At 37.0% G+C, this 17416-nt stretch overlaps 1 protein-coding gene across 1 annotated transcript in view; it reads left to right on the top strand.

Annotated features, from left to right (window-relative positions):
* MAP3K5 (mitogen-activated protein kinase kinase kinase 5) overlaps positions 1 to 17416 on the top strand; it is a 228648-nt gene that overhangs the window by 60458 nt on the left and 150774 nt on the right. Inside the window, exon 2 of the mRNA NM_001144081.2 lies at positions 3021 to 3160. Coding sequence (NP_001137553.2) covers positions 3021 to 3160 — 140 coding nt within the window. The remainder of the gene's footprint in view (positions 1 to 3020; positions 3161 to 17416) is intronic.

Here is a 17416-nt window from a genome sequence, read left to right as displayed (position 1 = left end):
GAACCATGAACTTCCTGATGTTCAAGCTGGTTTTAGAAAAGGCAGAGGAACCAGAGATCAAATTGCCAACATCCGCTGGATCATCGAAAAAGCAAGAGAGTTCCAGAAAAACATCTATTTCTGCTTTATTGACTATGCTAAAGCCTTTGACTGTGTGGATCACAATAAACTGTGGGAAATTCTGGAAGAGATGGGAATACCAGACCACCTGACCTGCCTCTTGAGAAACCTATATACAGGTCAGGAAGCAACAGTTAGAACTGTACTTGGAACAACAGACTGGTTCCAAATAGGAAAAGGAGTACATCAAGGCTGTATATTGTCACCCTGTTTATTTAACTTCTATGCAGAGTACATCATGAGAAACGCTGGACTGGAAGAAACACAAGCTGGAATCAAGATTGCCTGGAGAAATATCAATAACCTCAGATATGCAGATGACACCATCCTTATGGCAGAAAGTAAAGAGGAACTAAAAAGCCTCTTGAAGGTGAAAGTGGAGAGTGAAAAAGTTGGCTTAAAGCTCAACATTCAGAAAACGAAGATCATGGCATCCGGTCCCGTCACTTCATGGGAAATAGATGGGGAAACAGTGGAAACAGTGTCAGACTTTCTTTTTTGGGGCTCCAAAATCACTGCAGATGGTGACTGCAGTCATGAAATTAAAAGACGCTTACTCCTTGGAAGGAAAGTTATGTCCAACCTAGATAGCATATTCAAAAGCAGAGACATTACTTTGCCAACAAAGGTTCATCTAGTCAAGGCTATGGTTTTTCCTGTGGTCATGTATGGATGTGAGAGTTGAACTGTGAAGAAGGCTGAGTGCCGAAGAATTGATGCTTTTGAACTGTGGTGTTGTAGAAGACTCTTGAGAGTCCCTTGGACTGCAAGGAGATCTAACCAGCCCATTCTGAAGATCAGCCCTGGGATTTCTTTGGAAGGAATGATGCTAAAGCTGAAACTCCAGTACTTTGTCCACCTCATGTGAAGAGTTGACTCATTGGAAAAGATTCTGATGCTGGGAGGAATTGGGGGCAAGAGGAGAAGGGGATGACAGAGGATGAGATGGCTGGATGGCATCGCTGACTCGATGGACATGAGTCTGAGTGAACTCCAGGAGTTGGTGATGGACAGGGAGGCCTGGCGTGCTGTGATTCATGGGGTCGCAGAGTCGGACACGACTGAGCAACTGATCTGATCTGATCTGATATGTGATGTTGCCATTTTAGTTACACTTTTGTGATTTTACCTGCCTATGTCCACAGCCTAATTTTCTATAATGTAATGTTTTATGGTTGCTTATTTGTTTTAAATTGACCAATAAGAGATAAATTGATGCTTTTGAACTGTGGTGTTGGAGAAGACTCTTGAGAGTCCCTTGGACTGCAAGGAAATCCAACCAGCCCATTCTAAAGGAGATCAGTCCTGAGTGTTCATTGGAAGGACTGATGTTGAAGCTGAAACTCCAATACTTTGGCCACCTGATGTGAAGAGCTGACTCATTTGAAAAGACCCTGCTGCTGGGAGGGATTGAAGGTGGGAGAAGGGGACAACAGAGGATGAGATGGTTGGATGGCATCACTGACTCAATAGAGACGAGTTTGGGTGAACTCCAGGAGTTGTTGATGGACAGGGAAGCCTGGTGTGCTGCAGTCCATGGGGTCACAAAGAGTTGTACACAACTGAGCAACTCAACTAAACTGAACTGATAAAGAGATAAGAGATAACAATAAAGATATTAACCTTTCACCTATCACATATTGCACATATTTTAAACAAATTAGTATCACTTGTTAAATTTGTTGTATGCTAATATTTTTATTTTGAGTAGGATCTGTTTATTATATTTTCCAGAAGCTTATTATGATTTTAAAGGAAGCTGTTGATTTTCATAATTTTGCACCTTGACATCTTGTTAAATTGTATTAATACATATAATAGTTGTTTAATTTATTCTATTGTGGTTTTTTGGTTGGTAATCATAACATCTGCAAGTAATGATAATTATTTTATAGAATTATATGTCTGTACTTCATTAAATCTTATTGCATCAGTTAGGATTTTCAGATACTGTACTGGTAGTAAGAAAAAAGACAGCCTTGTCTTTTTCCTGATTTTCATGGGAATACCTATGAAAGTACAAAGCTGTTATGAAATACGTATTATTTTTCAATTTAAAGATGTGCCCTTATATTTTCAGTTTGCAGTTATTTTTAATGAAAAGTGGATTCTAAATTTTACATAAAGTACTAAGGAATCTTTGGGAACACTGATGAGTTTTTTCCACTGAGCCATCCTTGCATTCCCCAAATAAATTTTAAATCCATGATCTAGTGTTCTTATAGTATATAGTGCTTGGTACATTTTGCTCATTTTTCTTTCATGTTTCTGTCTGTATATATAAATGAATTTGAAACTAATCTGAATTTTATTTTTGTGACACTGCCAAATTTTGGTACCAAGTTAATGCTACCTTGGTGTTAGTCATCTGTGAAGTCTGGAAGAACTTGTATCTATAGTTGTATTCTCTCTCTTAGTCATAATTTCTATACCTTTGCTTCCTCTTTTTCTTGATTATACTTGCTAAGGACTTGCTAGATATTTGTTATAAAATTCAGCTCTGGATGGACTCATAATTTTACCTGTTTGCTTCTTAAAATTTCATTTTACGTTGATAACTTAACTGCTGTTTCCCATGGATCTACTTCTGGAAAGTTAGTTAGCTTGTTTTCAGTGTTAAAATTTAACAGAGTGCATTAGCCCCACTTTCCACCATTGCAGACTCTCCTTAGTTTCCAGTAATTACATGATCCTTTTCTTTTAAAAAAAAGCAAAAATGCAGTTTTGCTGCAGTTTGTAAAACCACTTCCGATAGAACTGCTAATTTAAAATTCAGTGGTAAATGAAGAGGGAAAATCCCTATCATTTCCTCTTTGAATACTAAGTTATTGTAACAAAAAAGTGCTTACTGAGCATTATTTAGGTGTCATCATTTGGGGGACTTTGTTTTCTGTTTGCAGATATCGCCGTGGTGGAGATGAGTGATGCCTTCCGACAACCATCCTTATTTTACCACCTTGGAGTGAGAGAAAGTTTCAGCATGGCCAACAACATCATCCTCTACTGTGATACTAATTCAGACTCTCTGCAGTCGCTGAAGGTACTTTACTTGTTTACTAAATATTTACTTTAGGCCCCAGAGTTTTAGGGATACCTCTCCATCATCCAGAAAAAAAACAGTCAAGTAGCATATGTTTGTGGTAGGATGTTATTGTCAGTCAAATAATTATGCAACAGTAACTAGTTACATTGCGAGGTTTAGCTGTAATTCAGTGTGGAAATTTGCTGATACACAGTTAGTGGGAAAACTTAGTATTGAGTTCTGAGCTCCAGTTGGAATTGCAGCTGAGGAGATGGTTGTGAACAGGAAGTTGTCACTGAACACACTGGAGAAAGAAGAGAGTACCTAATGTGTGGTCAGCCCTCATGCTGTGTCACCACTGGGAGTTTCCTTGGGCACACCTATCACCTACTAGAAGTATGTGTCTACTGAAAGTTCTCTGAGTACAAACTCTATATCACCAGAAAATTGCCGTCTTCTGTCACTGGGATATGATTTCAGTTAAAGTGAGAAGAGGAGGAAGAAAAACGTACCATATTTGTCTACAAAATTCAACATGTCTCATGGCATTCTCTCCATGAGAGGAACTTAATGATAGGAGGGTATTTTCTCCGTTCAAGAAGATTGCCTAAAATGCTTTTGCAACGCCAAATGATTTTACACTGTATGATTCTTTGAAAAGCATCTAACAGTTCATCATGTAACTCATGCCAAACCTCATAATCAATCATTTCCTTTGTGAAACTTGCATCTAGCTCTTTGTGGCTTTTTCTCATTTATCACTTCAGGTTCCCAAATCCAAGCCAACCTTGGTAAAATACAATAAAAATTAATTCAAAAAAACCCAACCTTGGGATGTGGAGTCCTGAAACCCAGAACCATACTTCTAATCACTTCAGAATTGGTATATGAAGATCTCTAACCCCAAACCCAAGGAAAAAATGTAGTCGTGTTTTGCTTTTATCTGAGGATCTAAAGCTTGTATGGCTTTCTCTACAAAATATGCAGTGTCATTTAGCAAATACCTTTTCTGCATGCCAGGCCATTGTGCTGGGGATTGATTGGATATTCCTTCCCAGAATACTCTGAAATAGTTGTAAGAGATTTTTCCTGTCTGTCTAATCTGTTTTTCACCTGGAGCAATTCTTTAAGGAAACCCCTACCTAGCAACTAAACAACAGCAAAAACTTAATCTTACCCCAGATTTACCCCTTTAATTAATGTACCATACATTTCATGATGATGCATTTGTAATTAAACAGTTTGATTTAGTACTCTTTACAACCTGTATTGGCAACCAATATTAGCAGGTTGATGAAGAGATTTAGTACTGTTTGAAAGAGAAAAAGGAGAGTGAAAAAGTTGGCTTAAAGCTCAACATTCAGAAAATGAAGATCATGGGATCTGGTCCCATCACTTCATGGCAAATAGATGGGGAAACAGAGGCTGACTTTATTTTTAGGGGCTCCAAAATCACTGCAGATGGTGATTGCAGCCATGAAATTAAAAGACACTTACTCCTTGGAAGGAAAGTTATGACTAACTTAGACAGCATATTAAAAAGCAGAGACATTACTTTGCCAACAAAGGTCCATCTAGTCAAGGCTATGGTTTTTCCGGTAGTCATGTATGGATGTGAGAGTTGGTCTATAAAGAAAGCTGAGCGCCGAAGAATTGATGCTTTTGAACTGTGGTGTTGGAGAAGACTCTTGAGAGTCCCTTGGACTGCAAGGAAATCAACCAGTCCATCCTAAAGGAGATCAGTCCTGGGTGTTCATTGGAAGGACTGATGTTGAAGCTGAAACTCCAATACTTTGGCCACCTGATGTGAAGAGCTGACTCATTGGAAAAGACTCTGATGCTGGGAAAGATTGAGGGCAGGAGGAGAAGGGGATGAGAGAGGATGAGAAGGTTGGATGGCATCACTGACTCAATGGACATGGGTTTGGGTGAACTTGGGGAGTTGGTGATGGACAGGCCTGGCATGCTGCTATTCATGGGGTTACAAAGAGTCGGACATGATTGAGTGACTGAACTGAACTGAACTGAAACCTATATTAGCAAGTTGATGAAGAGGTTATTTTATTCTTTGTGTTCTATTTTCTTTGCAGTAAATTCATTTTAAGCAGGCAGTGTTGTGTTGGACATTTTTCACTCTACAGTATTTTTATCCTTATCCTACTGGTATCTGGTGATTTAATTTTATGCCCATTCTTTCCTAAGGAAATTTTTTAAAATTACATTTGAGAGAAAGAGATAAAGCTAATCTTATCAGAACTTTGTGTGGGACAAATAAACTGATTTATTTAATTGCTTTCAGCCAGCTTTTGTATAAAAGTGTTATTGGTATTTGAATAAAATAGTTCTTTAAAGAGGCTTGTCTATCTAAAATATGCTCATTTCTTGTGTACAATACATAATTGCTGTTTTTTATTGAGCACTTACTATGTGCTAGGTACTAAGCCCTTTTGTTATTGTATTGCTATTCAGTTGCTAAGTCACGTTCAATTTTTTGTGACCCCATGGACTGCAGCACGCCTGGCTTCCCTGTCCTTTACCATCTCCCAGAGTTGGCTCAAACTCACGTCCATTGAGTCAGTGATGACATTCAACCATCTCATCATCTTTTGCCCTCTTCTCCTTTTACATTCAGTCTTACCCAACAGCACTGTCTTTTCCAATGAGTCAGTTCTCATCAGGTGGCCAAAGTATTGGAGTTTCATCTTTAGAATCAGTCCCCCAGGATTGATTTCCTTTAGGATCGACTAGTTTGATTTCCTTGCTATCCAAGGGACTTAGGAGTCTTCTCCAGCACCAAAATTCAAAAGCATCAGTTCTTTGGTGCTTACCCTTCTTTGTGGTCCAACTCTCACATCCATACATGAATGACTACTCGAAAACCATAGCTTTGACTAGACGGACCTTTGTCAGCAAAGTGATGTCTTTGCTTTTTAATATGCTGTCTAGGTTTATCATAGCTTTCCTTCCAAGGAGCAAGCAAGCGTCTTTTAATTTCATGGTTGCAATCACCATCTGCAGTGATTTTGGAGCCCAAGAAAATAAAATCTGTCACTGCTTCCACTTTTTCCCCTTCTATTAGCCATGAAGTGATGGGACCGGATTAATTCTTAAAACATCACTTTGAGGTATATGCATGTGTGCACTAAGTCACTTCATCGTGTCTGACTTGGTGCAACCTTATGGACTGTAGCCCACCAGGCTCCTCTGTCCATGGGATTCTCCAGGCAAGAATACTGGAGTAGGTTGCCATGCTCTCCTACAGGGAATCTTCCCGACCCAGGGATTGAACCTGTGTCTCCTGAGTTTTGAGGTGTATATACCATCACCAAATTATAGGATTGCAAACTGAGATTCTGACATCAATCATTTGCCCAAGGTGATGTAGAAAATTTGGGTCCAGGTCTGCCTGAGTCCAAAGTCTGGCCCCCTTGACCACTAAACTTGACTCCAATTACTTCTGGTTAGAAGGATAGCAGACTATTTCCAGTTTTTTAAGGAATCTCCACACTGTTCTCCATAGTGGCTGTACTAGTTTGCATTCCCACCAACAGTGTAAGAGGGTTCCCTTTTCTCCACACCCTCTCCAGCATTTATTGCTTGTAGACTTTTGGATCACAGCCATTCTGACTGGCGTGAAATGGTACCTCATAGTGGTTTTGATTTGCATTTCTCTTATAATGAGTGATGTTGAGCATCTTTTCATGTGTTTGTTAGCCATCTGTATGTCTTCTTTGCAGAAATGTCTATTTAGTTCTTTGGCCCATTTTTTGATTGGGTCATTTATTTTTCTGGAATTGAGCTGTAGAAGTTGCTTATATATTTTTGAGATTAGTTGTTTGTCAGTTGCTTCATTTGCTATAATTTTCTCCCATTCTGAAGGCTGTCTTTTCACCTTGCTTATAGTTTCCTTTGTTGTGCAGAAGCTTTTAAGGTTAATTAGGTCCCATTTGTTTATTTTTGCTTTTATTTCCCATATTCTGGGAGGTGGGTCATAGAAGATCCTGCTGTGATGTATGTCGGAGAGTGTTTTGCCTATGTTCTCCTCTAGGAGTTTTATAGTTTCTGGTCTTACGTTTAGATCTTTAATCCATTTGAGTTTATTTTTGTGTATGGTGTTAGAAAGTGGTCTAGTTTCATTCTTTTACAAGTGGTTGACCAGATTTCCCAGCACCACTTGTTAAAGAGATTGTCTTTAATCCATTGTATATTCTTGCCTCCTTTGTCAAAGATAAGGTGTCCATATGTGCGTGGATTTATCTCTGGGCTTTCTATTTTGTTCCATTGATCTATATTTCTGTCTTTGTGCCAGTACCATACTGTCTTGATGACTGTGGCTTTGTAGTAGAGCCTGAAGTCAGGTAGGTTGATTCCTCCAGTTCCATTCTTCTTTCTCAAGATCGCTTTGGCTATTCGAGGTTTTTTGTATTTCCATACAAATTGTAAATTATTTGTTCTAGCTCTGTGAAGAATACCGTTGGTAGCTTGATAGGGATTGCATTGACTCTATAAATTGCTTTGGGTAGTATACTCATTTTCACTATATTGATTCTTCCAATCCGTGAACATGGTATATTTCTCCCTCTATTAGTGTCCTTTTTGATTTCTTTCACGAGTGTTTTATAGTTTTCTGTATATAGGTCTTTAGTTTCTTTAGGTAAATATATTCCTAAGTATTTTATTCTTTCCGTTGCAACGGTGAATGGAATTGTTTCCTTAAGTTCTCTTTCTGTTTTCTCATTATTAGCGTATAGGAATGCAAGGGATTTCTGTGTGTTGATTTTATATCCTGCAACTTTACTATAATCATTGATTAGTTCTAGTAGTTTTCTGGTGGAGTCTTTAGGGTTTTCTATGTACAGGATCATGTCATCTGCAAATAGTGAGAGTTTTACTTCTTCTTTTCCAATTTGGATTCCTTTTATTTCTTTTTCTGCTCTGATTGCTGTGGCCAAAACTTCCAAAACTATGTTGAATAGTTATGGTGAAAGTGGGCACCCTTGTCTTGTTCCTGACTTTAGAGGAAATGCTTTCAATTTTTCACCATTGAGGATAATGTTTGCTGTGGGTTTGTCATATATAGCTTTTATTATGTTGAGGTGTGTTCCTTCTATTCCTTCTTTCCGGAGAGTTTTTATCATAAATGGATGTTGAATTTTGTCAAAGGCTTTCTCTGCATCTATTGAGATAATCATATGGTTTTTATTTTTCAATTTGTTAATGTGGTGTATTACATTGATTGATTTGCGGATATTGAAGAATCCTTGCATCCCTGGGATAAAGCCCACTTGGTCATGGTGTATGATCTTTTTAATGTGTTGTTGGATTCTGATTGCTAGAATTTTGTTAAGAATTTTTGCATCTATGTTCATCAGTGATATTGGCCTGTAGTTTTCTTTTTTTGTGGGATCTTTGTCAGGTTTTGGTATTAGGGTGATGGTGGCCTCATAGAATGAGTTTGAAAGTTTACCTTCCTCTGCAATTTTCTGGAAGAGTTTGAGTAGGATAGGTGTTAGCTCTTCTCTAAATTTTTGGTAGAATTCAGCTGTGAAGCTGTCTGGACCTGGGCTTTTGTTTGCTGGAAGATTTCTGATTACAGTTTCAATTTCCGTGCTTGTGATGGGTCTGTTAAGATTTTCTATTTCTTCCTGGTCCAGTTTTGGAAAGTTATACTTTGCTGGGCATACATCCTGAGGAAACCAGAATTGAAAGAGACATGTGTACCCCAATGTTCATTGCAGCACTGTTTATAATAGCCAGGACATGGAAGCAACCTAGATGTCCATCAACAGATGAATGGATAAGAAAGCTGTGGTACATATACACAATGGACTATTACTCAGCCATTAAAAAGAATACATTTGAATCAGTTCTAATGAGGTGGATTAAACTGGAGCCTATTATACAGAGTGAAGTAAGCCAGAAAGAAAAACACCAATACAGTATACTAACGCATATATATGGAATTTAAAAAGATGGTAACAATAACCCTGTGTATGAGATAGCAAAAGAGACACAGATGTATAGAACAGTCTTTTGGACTCTGTGGGAGAGGGAGAGGGTGGGATGATTTGGGAGAATGGCATTGAAATACGTATAATATCATATATGGAATGAGTTGCCAGTCCAGGTTCGATGCACAATACTGGATGCTTGGGGCTGGTGCACTGGGATGACCCAGAGGGATGGTATGGGGAGGGAGGTGGGAGGAGGGTTCAGGATGGGGAACACATGTATACCTGTGGCGGATTCATTTCGATATTTGGCAAAACTAATACAATATTGTAAAGTTTAAAAATAAAGTAAAATTTTAAAAAAAGAGAGAGAGAAAAAAAGAAGGATAGCAGACATTCTTAAGTGCGTTCATTTAGAAAAACCCATCAGCCATACGTCCTGGGTTGTCTCATGTAACATCCATCCCTTCTTTTGTCTTCCTCCTTCCATTAAATGTAAGCTTTTGTTATTTTCTTATTTAGTTTGTACCTGGCCCAAGTATCTGGTTGCAAAGTACAAAATTCTAGGGTAGAAAGTGTTTTCCTTCAGTCTAACAACCTCCTCTGAGCCCTGGGTTCCTTGGGTTCTGCTGCTGAGGAAGGTCTGTGTGTGTGTGTTTAATTTTTAAAAATTATTTCTGTTGCAGGTAGTTATAAGTGAAATTTTTATCCCCACCATCTAGCAACAGAAAGGAAAGCTGCTGTGAAATTGGCAAAATAAGAGATATTTATAAATAATGTATTTATATATGGATTAGGTAAATGAAATAAAAATGAAGTATCTCCCTATTTTCACAGGGCAAGACAGAATGAGAATGCTATTCTTGTTGCATATCTAGCTTCACTCAAATTGGTTCTTTGGACATCTAGAAAGTACACCTGCACCAGTTTTATTTCCATCTACTGTTCTTGTTGAAAAGAACTGTTTCTCTTTGGCAGCAAATTCTTAGGAAGAAATCACAGGAAAGTTTTTTTTTTTTTTTTTTTTAAAGTTTAAGCTCCTGATAGATAGGAACCATACAAGTACTTAAAAATCTATGTCTCAGTATGCAAATGAAAGGATATTTAGACTCTAATCAGATCATATATTTGCAATAGAATTTGTATCAGTTTTAAATTACAAGTACTCTCTCACTGTAGCAAGAATGAAATTTTTTTTTTTTCAGAAAGAAGATCATCATTCCCCTTTGAGAAAGGGAAGTTGATAGATATTTTTTCCTTAGCAAATAGGAAAAAACTTATTTAGAGTAATAACACAATTTTCTTTAAATAGATAGCATGAAAACATCTTATGTGCCTATTAATGAGACTCTGCTGAGATTTACGTTTGTTTGAAAATCAGAAACTGCTGTAACAATTGTTTTCTGATTTATTTGGTATACTATAGAAATGATCAGATCTTTATTTGGGGTCTCTCAGTAAATGGGACTGTTGGTCTGGAACCATTGGCTGACAGGCTGTGGGACAAATAGCATGGAATCCATCTGTCATCAGAAAGAGCTTGGGAGAAATGAATGGCTGTTGTGTAGAATGACGAAGTTGTTTTAATGAACCATTTCTCCTCCCATCAGAAATTCCTTTATTAATTCTTTTCCTGTTTAAGTTGTTACATAATATTGAGCAGAAAAAGAATAGATATGTATAATTCAATCACTTTGCTGCACACCTGAAACTATCACAACTGTTAATCAACTGTACCCCAATATAAAATAGAAAGGTAAAAAATAAATGAAGAAAAAAAAATAAATGAAGACAAAAACAAAAAGAAATTCCTTTATAACAACACCTCTCAGCTATAAATCTTGACTCCTTCTCCTTCTCCCTTATTTAGCTCCCTCTCTTTTCTCTAGGTCACTCCCCACTCACTTTTAAATAATGCTTCATATAAAAGCAAAGCAAAACAAAACAAGGAAATATCATTCACACTATCAGATAGTCAACAATTAAAAGCCCTTATTATACCAATGGCAGGGCTGTGAAGTATGGGAAGTGTATGCATTGCTGGTAGAAGAGTATGTTGGCACTACCTTTTGAAGATCAATTTGGCAATAGCTTATAACATCAACTGAGTTTATCACCAAGAGTCAGCAGTTCTGTCTCTAGATGTGTGCTGTTAAAAAAAAAATCTTTGGCTTGCATATGGAGATATAATGAAGAAAGTTTATGTTAACTTTGTTTGTGATAATCCCTCCCCCAGAGAAATTGGTAAATATCCATCAACAGAAGAATGAATATGAATACTTTCTGGTATAGTCATTTAATGGAATATTTATAGTTCCACTGATATTTCTTCTGCCCAGATTAGTAGTCTCAACTAATCTCTTTCTCTTTTAAAAAATATTTTTTGAAAGTAGCCCTTAAAAGTTCTTATAAGATAAAACAATTTTGTAAGTATCTGTAGTGACAGATGTTAACTATATGTATTGAAATGATTATTTTGCAGTGTATACAAATATCAAACCATTATATGGCCCACCTGAAACTAATATAATGCTATATGTCAATTATGCCTCATAAAAATTTTTTAAATAAAGTAATAAAAAATCTTAAATAAAGGCATGTTTGGATACACAGGGAAATTACTCAAAATAGATTAATCATATCAAATCCTCTAAAATTTCATTTTAAATTTACTTTTGAAAGTTACGGAAAGATTTTCTTACTCAGTTTGTCATTTTCATTTAACTCTTTCAAATATGTAAGTTGTGATAGTTTTCTTAAAATGCACTGATCTGTAATGTTAAGTTCTGATTCTTTTATTTTTTGAGAAAAATAAAGATCATTTCTGTTTAAAGAAGTCTTTAGCTTGCATAAGGTGATATAATCAAGAAAGCTTATGTGAACATTGTTTGTGGTAATCCTCCCATCACAGAAATTGGTAAATATCTATCAACAGAAGAATGAATATAAATACTTTCTGGTTTAGTCATTTAATGGAATATTTAGAGCACTTAAAATTGAATTTACTAGAGCTTTCTGTACCACTATTAGTATATCTCAAAAGCAATGTTAAGAGAAAAAAACAAAGTATAGAAGCATGAGTACAGTATGATGCCATCTGTACAAAATGCAATCACGTGCAAGACAATGCTCTTTATACATTTATGTAATAAAGGTTAGAAGTATATATGAGAATTATAAATAAATTATGAATACTTCTCTGAAGGATAGGTGGAATAGAATTAAGGAGTCTTCAACTATATATACATTGCATTTCTAAGTCTGGGTGGTTATATCCATGGGTGTGTGAAAAATTTTGTTAATTTTTTAAATTGAAGTATAATCAACTTACAATATTGTATTAATTTCAAGTGTATAACATAGTAATGATCACCACAAGTCTAGCTACCATCTCTCTGTATACAGTACATTACAGTGTCATTGACCATATTATTCCTGTGTTGTTGTTCAGTCACTAAGTCGTGTCTTACTGTTTGTGACCCCATGGACTGCAGCATGCCAGGCTTCCCTGGCCTTCACTGTCTTCCAGAGTTTGCTCAAACTCATATCCACTGAGTCGGTGATGCCATCCAACCATCTCATCCTCTGTCCCCCCGCTTCTCCTCCTCCCCTCAGTCTTTCCCAGCGTCAGGGCCTTTTTCAATGAGTTGACTCCTTGCGTCAGGTGGCCAAAGTACTTTATTCCTGTTATTCCCTATGCTATATACTATATCCGCATGACTTACTTATTTTATAATTGGCAACTTGTACCACTTTATCCCCTCCACCAATTTTCCTTATCTTCACAGATCCCTCCCCTTTAGCAACTATAGTTCTCTGTATCTATGAGTCTATTTCCATTTTGTTTTGTTTGCCTCTTTTGTTTGTTAATTCTACATATAAGTGACATCATATGGAGGTTGTCTTTATCTGTCTGACTGCTTCACTCAACATAAATATTCTCTGGTTCTATTTATGTTGTTGCAAACGGCACGATTTCATTCTTTTTATGGCTGAGTAGTATTCCTGTGTGCGTGTTTGTGTGTGTATGTAGCACATCTTTATCTATTCATCTATTGATAGACATCTAGGTTGCTTATATGTCTTGGCTAGTGTAAACAATGCTGCAGTGAATGGGGTGCATATATCTCTTCAAGTCAGTGTTTTCATTTTCTTTAAATAAACACTCAGAAGTGCATTTGCTAGATCATATCGTATATGACAAAGGTCCGTATAGTCAAGGCTATGGTTTTCCCAGTGGTCACATACAGTTGTGAGAGCTGGACTATAAAGAAGGCAGAACACCACAGAATTGATGCCTTCAAACTGTGGTGCTGGAGAAGACTCCTGAAAGTCCCTTGGACAGCAAGGAGATCCAACCAGTCAATCTAAAGGGAGATCAACCCTGAATATTCACTGGAAGGACTGACGCTGAAGCTGAAGCTCCAATATTTTGGTTATCTGATGCGAACAGATGACTCATTGGATAAGTCCCTGATGCTGGGAAACATTGACAGCAGAAGGAGAGGAGTGCATCAGAGGATGAGATGGTTGGACGGTATTACTGATGAAACGAACATGAACTTGGGCAAACTCTGGGAGATGGTGAGGGACAGAGAAGCCTGGCATGCTGCAGTCCATGGGGTCGTGAAGAGTCGGATACTACTGGATGACTGAACAACAACAAAATGACAGTTCTATTTTTAATTTTTTGAGGAACCTTTATACTGTTTCCACAGAAATTGCACCAATTTACATTCCTGCCAACAATGCATGAGGGTTCCCTTTTCTCCATATTCTTGACAACAGTTCGTTGTCTTTTTATAATAGCCATTCTGACAGATGTGAGATGATATCTCATTGTGGTTTTGATTTCTTTGCCTGATAATTAGTGATGTTGAGCGTCTTCTATATACCTGTTGAAAAGTGTATGTCTTCTTTTTAAAAATGTCTATTCAGATCTCCTGTCCATTTTTAATTGATTTTTTAAAAATTGAGTTGTATGTGTTCTTTACATATTTTGGATGTTAACCTCTTATTAGATATATTTGCAATTATCTTTTCCCATTTATTAGATTGCCTTTTTCTTGTGTTGGTGGTTTTCTTTGCTATGCTAAAGGAGTGTAAAACTAAGTTTGATATTCTTTAAATATTTCATAACTAATGTTTTTAATGAAAAAAATTGTTATAGTCTGTTACTTTCTGTATCTTTTGAAGTCTCTCAGTCGTGTCCGACTCTTTGTGACCCCATGGACTGTAGCTTACCAGGCTCCTCTGTCCATGGGATTCTCCAGGCAAGAGTACTGGAGTGGGTTGCCGTTTCCTTCTCCAGGGGATCTTCCCAACCCAGGGATTGAACCTGGGTTTCCCACATTGGAGGCAGATGCTTTAACCTCTGAGCCACCAGGGAAGCCCCTATGTATCCTTTAGGATAACTTAAATATATTTTGGTCATTTGAATTTCAAATATTTTTTTCTAATGTTCTGACTGTGGTTAGAAGGCCTCACATGCATTTGGAATTATTCTTTCTGCACTAAGATAGGCTTTATTCCCATTTTATCCATTGCAGAATAAATGTCTGTCTAGAGATTGATATGCATACCAGTTAGTGGTGACACAGCTTATGTTGAAACATAATGATTATGTGAGATCATTCCTTATTCAAGAAATTTAGTTGTGTTTTCCTCTGTAACCATTGCTTAAAATGTCACTTTCCAGGTGGGATTTGGTTTCATAAACTGCTCTTTACAGCAATCTATCCACAGGCTTAATCCTTTGTCATCTCACTGAATATATTACCTACATATTTGGTGGCTGAAACTCTTCCTCTGCCTCAATGCAACTAGTATTTTCTAGATCGGGATCTGACTAACATGAAACTGTGGGTGCACAAACCAAAATATGTAACATTATCACTAAATTACCCCTTTAAAAATCATCAATTTTTAACAATATGGCAATTTTTTCATATGACCCTGCAATTGCACTTTGGATATATATATCTCAGAGCATTGAAAGCATGATCTCAAAGAGATATTTATGCACCCGTGTTCATAACAGCATTACTTAAAATAGCCAAATATGGAAGGAGCCTGAATGTCCATCAGTAGATGAATGGATAAAATGAAATGTGGTATATTCAGCCTTAAAAAGGAAGGAAATTCTGCCACATGCTACTACATGGATGAACCTTGGGGACAATTGTAGTTGCTCAATCAAACAGTTGCATGGTACTTAGACCCATGATTTTTATCTGTAGGTACAGAGGGACTCAATCTCCATTGGAGTTTGTATGTGAGAAATTGGATATTGAGTCCATTTTGCTGATAATATTCATTTCCACTTGAAACAAATGGTTATAGTTTTTAGAAGACCAGGCAGTGATATCAATGCTGTGAATTTTGATGATTATATTGGGCTAGCCAGCAAGTTCATTCAGGTTTTTTCATACTGTCTTATGGGAAAGCCTGAATGAACTTTCTGGCCAGCCCAATACTAGTTTCTAGTAATTTGTTGAGGAGATCGAAGGAATTTTGTTATAAATACCTTGAACTTAGGGCTTCCCTGGTGGCTCAGTGGTAAAGAATCTGTCAACAGTGCAGGAGATTCAGGTTCGATCCCTGGGTCAGGAAGAGCTCCTGGAGGAAATGCTAACCCACTCCTGTGTTTTTGCCTGGGAAATCTCATGAACCAAGGAGCCAGACAGGCTACAGTTCACGGGATGGCAAAAGAGTCGGACACGACTTGGTGACTAAACAACAACCTTGAATTTAAGTTGAATTTTCACATGTATTTGGCAAATTAGATCAGATTCTAGAGTGTTCTTAAACTCAAAAAACTTTTTTTTCCTCTTACACCACTACTTCCTTTTCTTAGTTTTACCTTTTTTACCAAGATAAAGAACTAAGATGAATTTAGTTTTAGATTGAATTGAGTATGAAATTAATATTTGTATTTTCCCAAAGGTTTATAATTTTCTTAGTTTAATAATGAATTTTTACTACATTCTTTTCAGCACTCTAAAGTAGCACTTACCTTAGTGGTACAAAGTAGATGGTAAACGTTAGGGAAAAAAAGTCATTTGAGAATATGATCCTATAAAGTAGTCTAACGATTGGTGCACCAGAAATATTGGCAGTGCTTCACGGAACAGTGCTGCTCCTGGACATTTTCTTAAGTCTCTTACTAACTTAATAACTGGCCATTGATTTGTAAACCATGGCCCTCTGTATCTCCTCTGTCCAATATAATCATCACATATCCTTCTTAATATTCCCTGGAAAAAATATTTTCTATTGAGAGAAAAAGGTTCTAGTTCTTTTATTTTACTTATTTTAGAAATGATCTAACTTTCCTCTGAGCTATGTAATTCCATGTCAAAGTAGGGGGAAAGGGAAGTAATTTTGGGGAGAAATAGATAAATAAATACCTGTGAGCACTGCTTTATGAAGATTTTCTCTCAAGATCTTGAACTGACAAACTAGATGAAGATTTCTTTAGCAGGAGTAGATTTCCAGTTGTTGTATCTCTGAGGTTTATGAAAGGGCTTGTGACTGGAAAATCCAGTTTTCTTTGATGTCAGGTAACAAGATTACATCTTCAAAGGAATTATGTGTATACTGGACAAAGGATGCCCTTGCTTTCCTTCCTAACCTCCTTTACCCTCCCTCATCTCATTGTGTCTAGCATCTTATTGCGATCTCATCCAAAGGAGAAGGAAATCTATGCTACGCAGTGAATGGAGAATGTCATCACATCTCTGAGTGTGTTCTCTTCATTTGTAGAGATTTTCATCACAGGCTTATGAATTTGAATACCTTAAAAAGCAAGAAGGAATACCTCTGCACACAGAGGGTGTGAGTCTGAAAGCCTCCCACCTCCCACCCAGCTGAATTCTAGACCTGTTTGTTCATTATAAATAAGTGCTTCTTTCTCTGGAAGTTAATCTTTGTGGCACTGCAATCCACCATCCTATTTGAGTCCTTTAAAAATGCATCCTTGAAAGTTTTACTAAAATCTATGTGTAAAGTATAATTTACCATGCTAGAATTCATTATATCTGTAACTTTTCAATAATACAGTTTTTTAAAAAAGAAATACCTGTACTTGAATAATAAGGTCTAATTAAGCCTGAAAGATGATGCTGTGAAAGTGCTGCACTCAATATGCCAGCAAATTTGGAAAACTCAGCAGTGGCCACAGGACTGGAAAAGGTCAGTTTTCATTTCAATCCCAAAGAAAGGCAATGCCAAAGAATGCTCAAACTACCACACAATTGCACTCATCTCACATGCTAGTTAAGTGATGCTCAAAATTCTCCAAGCCAGACTTCAGCAATACATG

This window comes from Bos taurus, chromosome 9 (assembly GCF_002263795.3).
Source record: "Bos taurus isolate L1 Dominette 01449 registration number 42190680 breed Hereford chromosome 9, ARS-UCD2.0, whole genome shotgun sequence".
Taxonomy (NCBI): domain Eukaryota; kingdom Metazoa; phylum Chordata; class Mammalia; order Artiodactyla; family Bovidae; genus Bos; species Bos taurus.
This window is presented reverse-complemented; position numbering and strand designations above follow the sequence as displayed.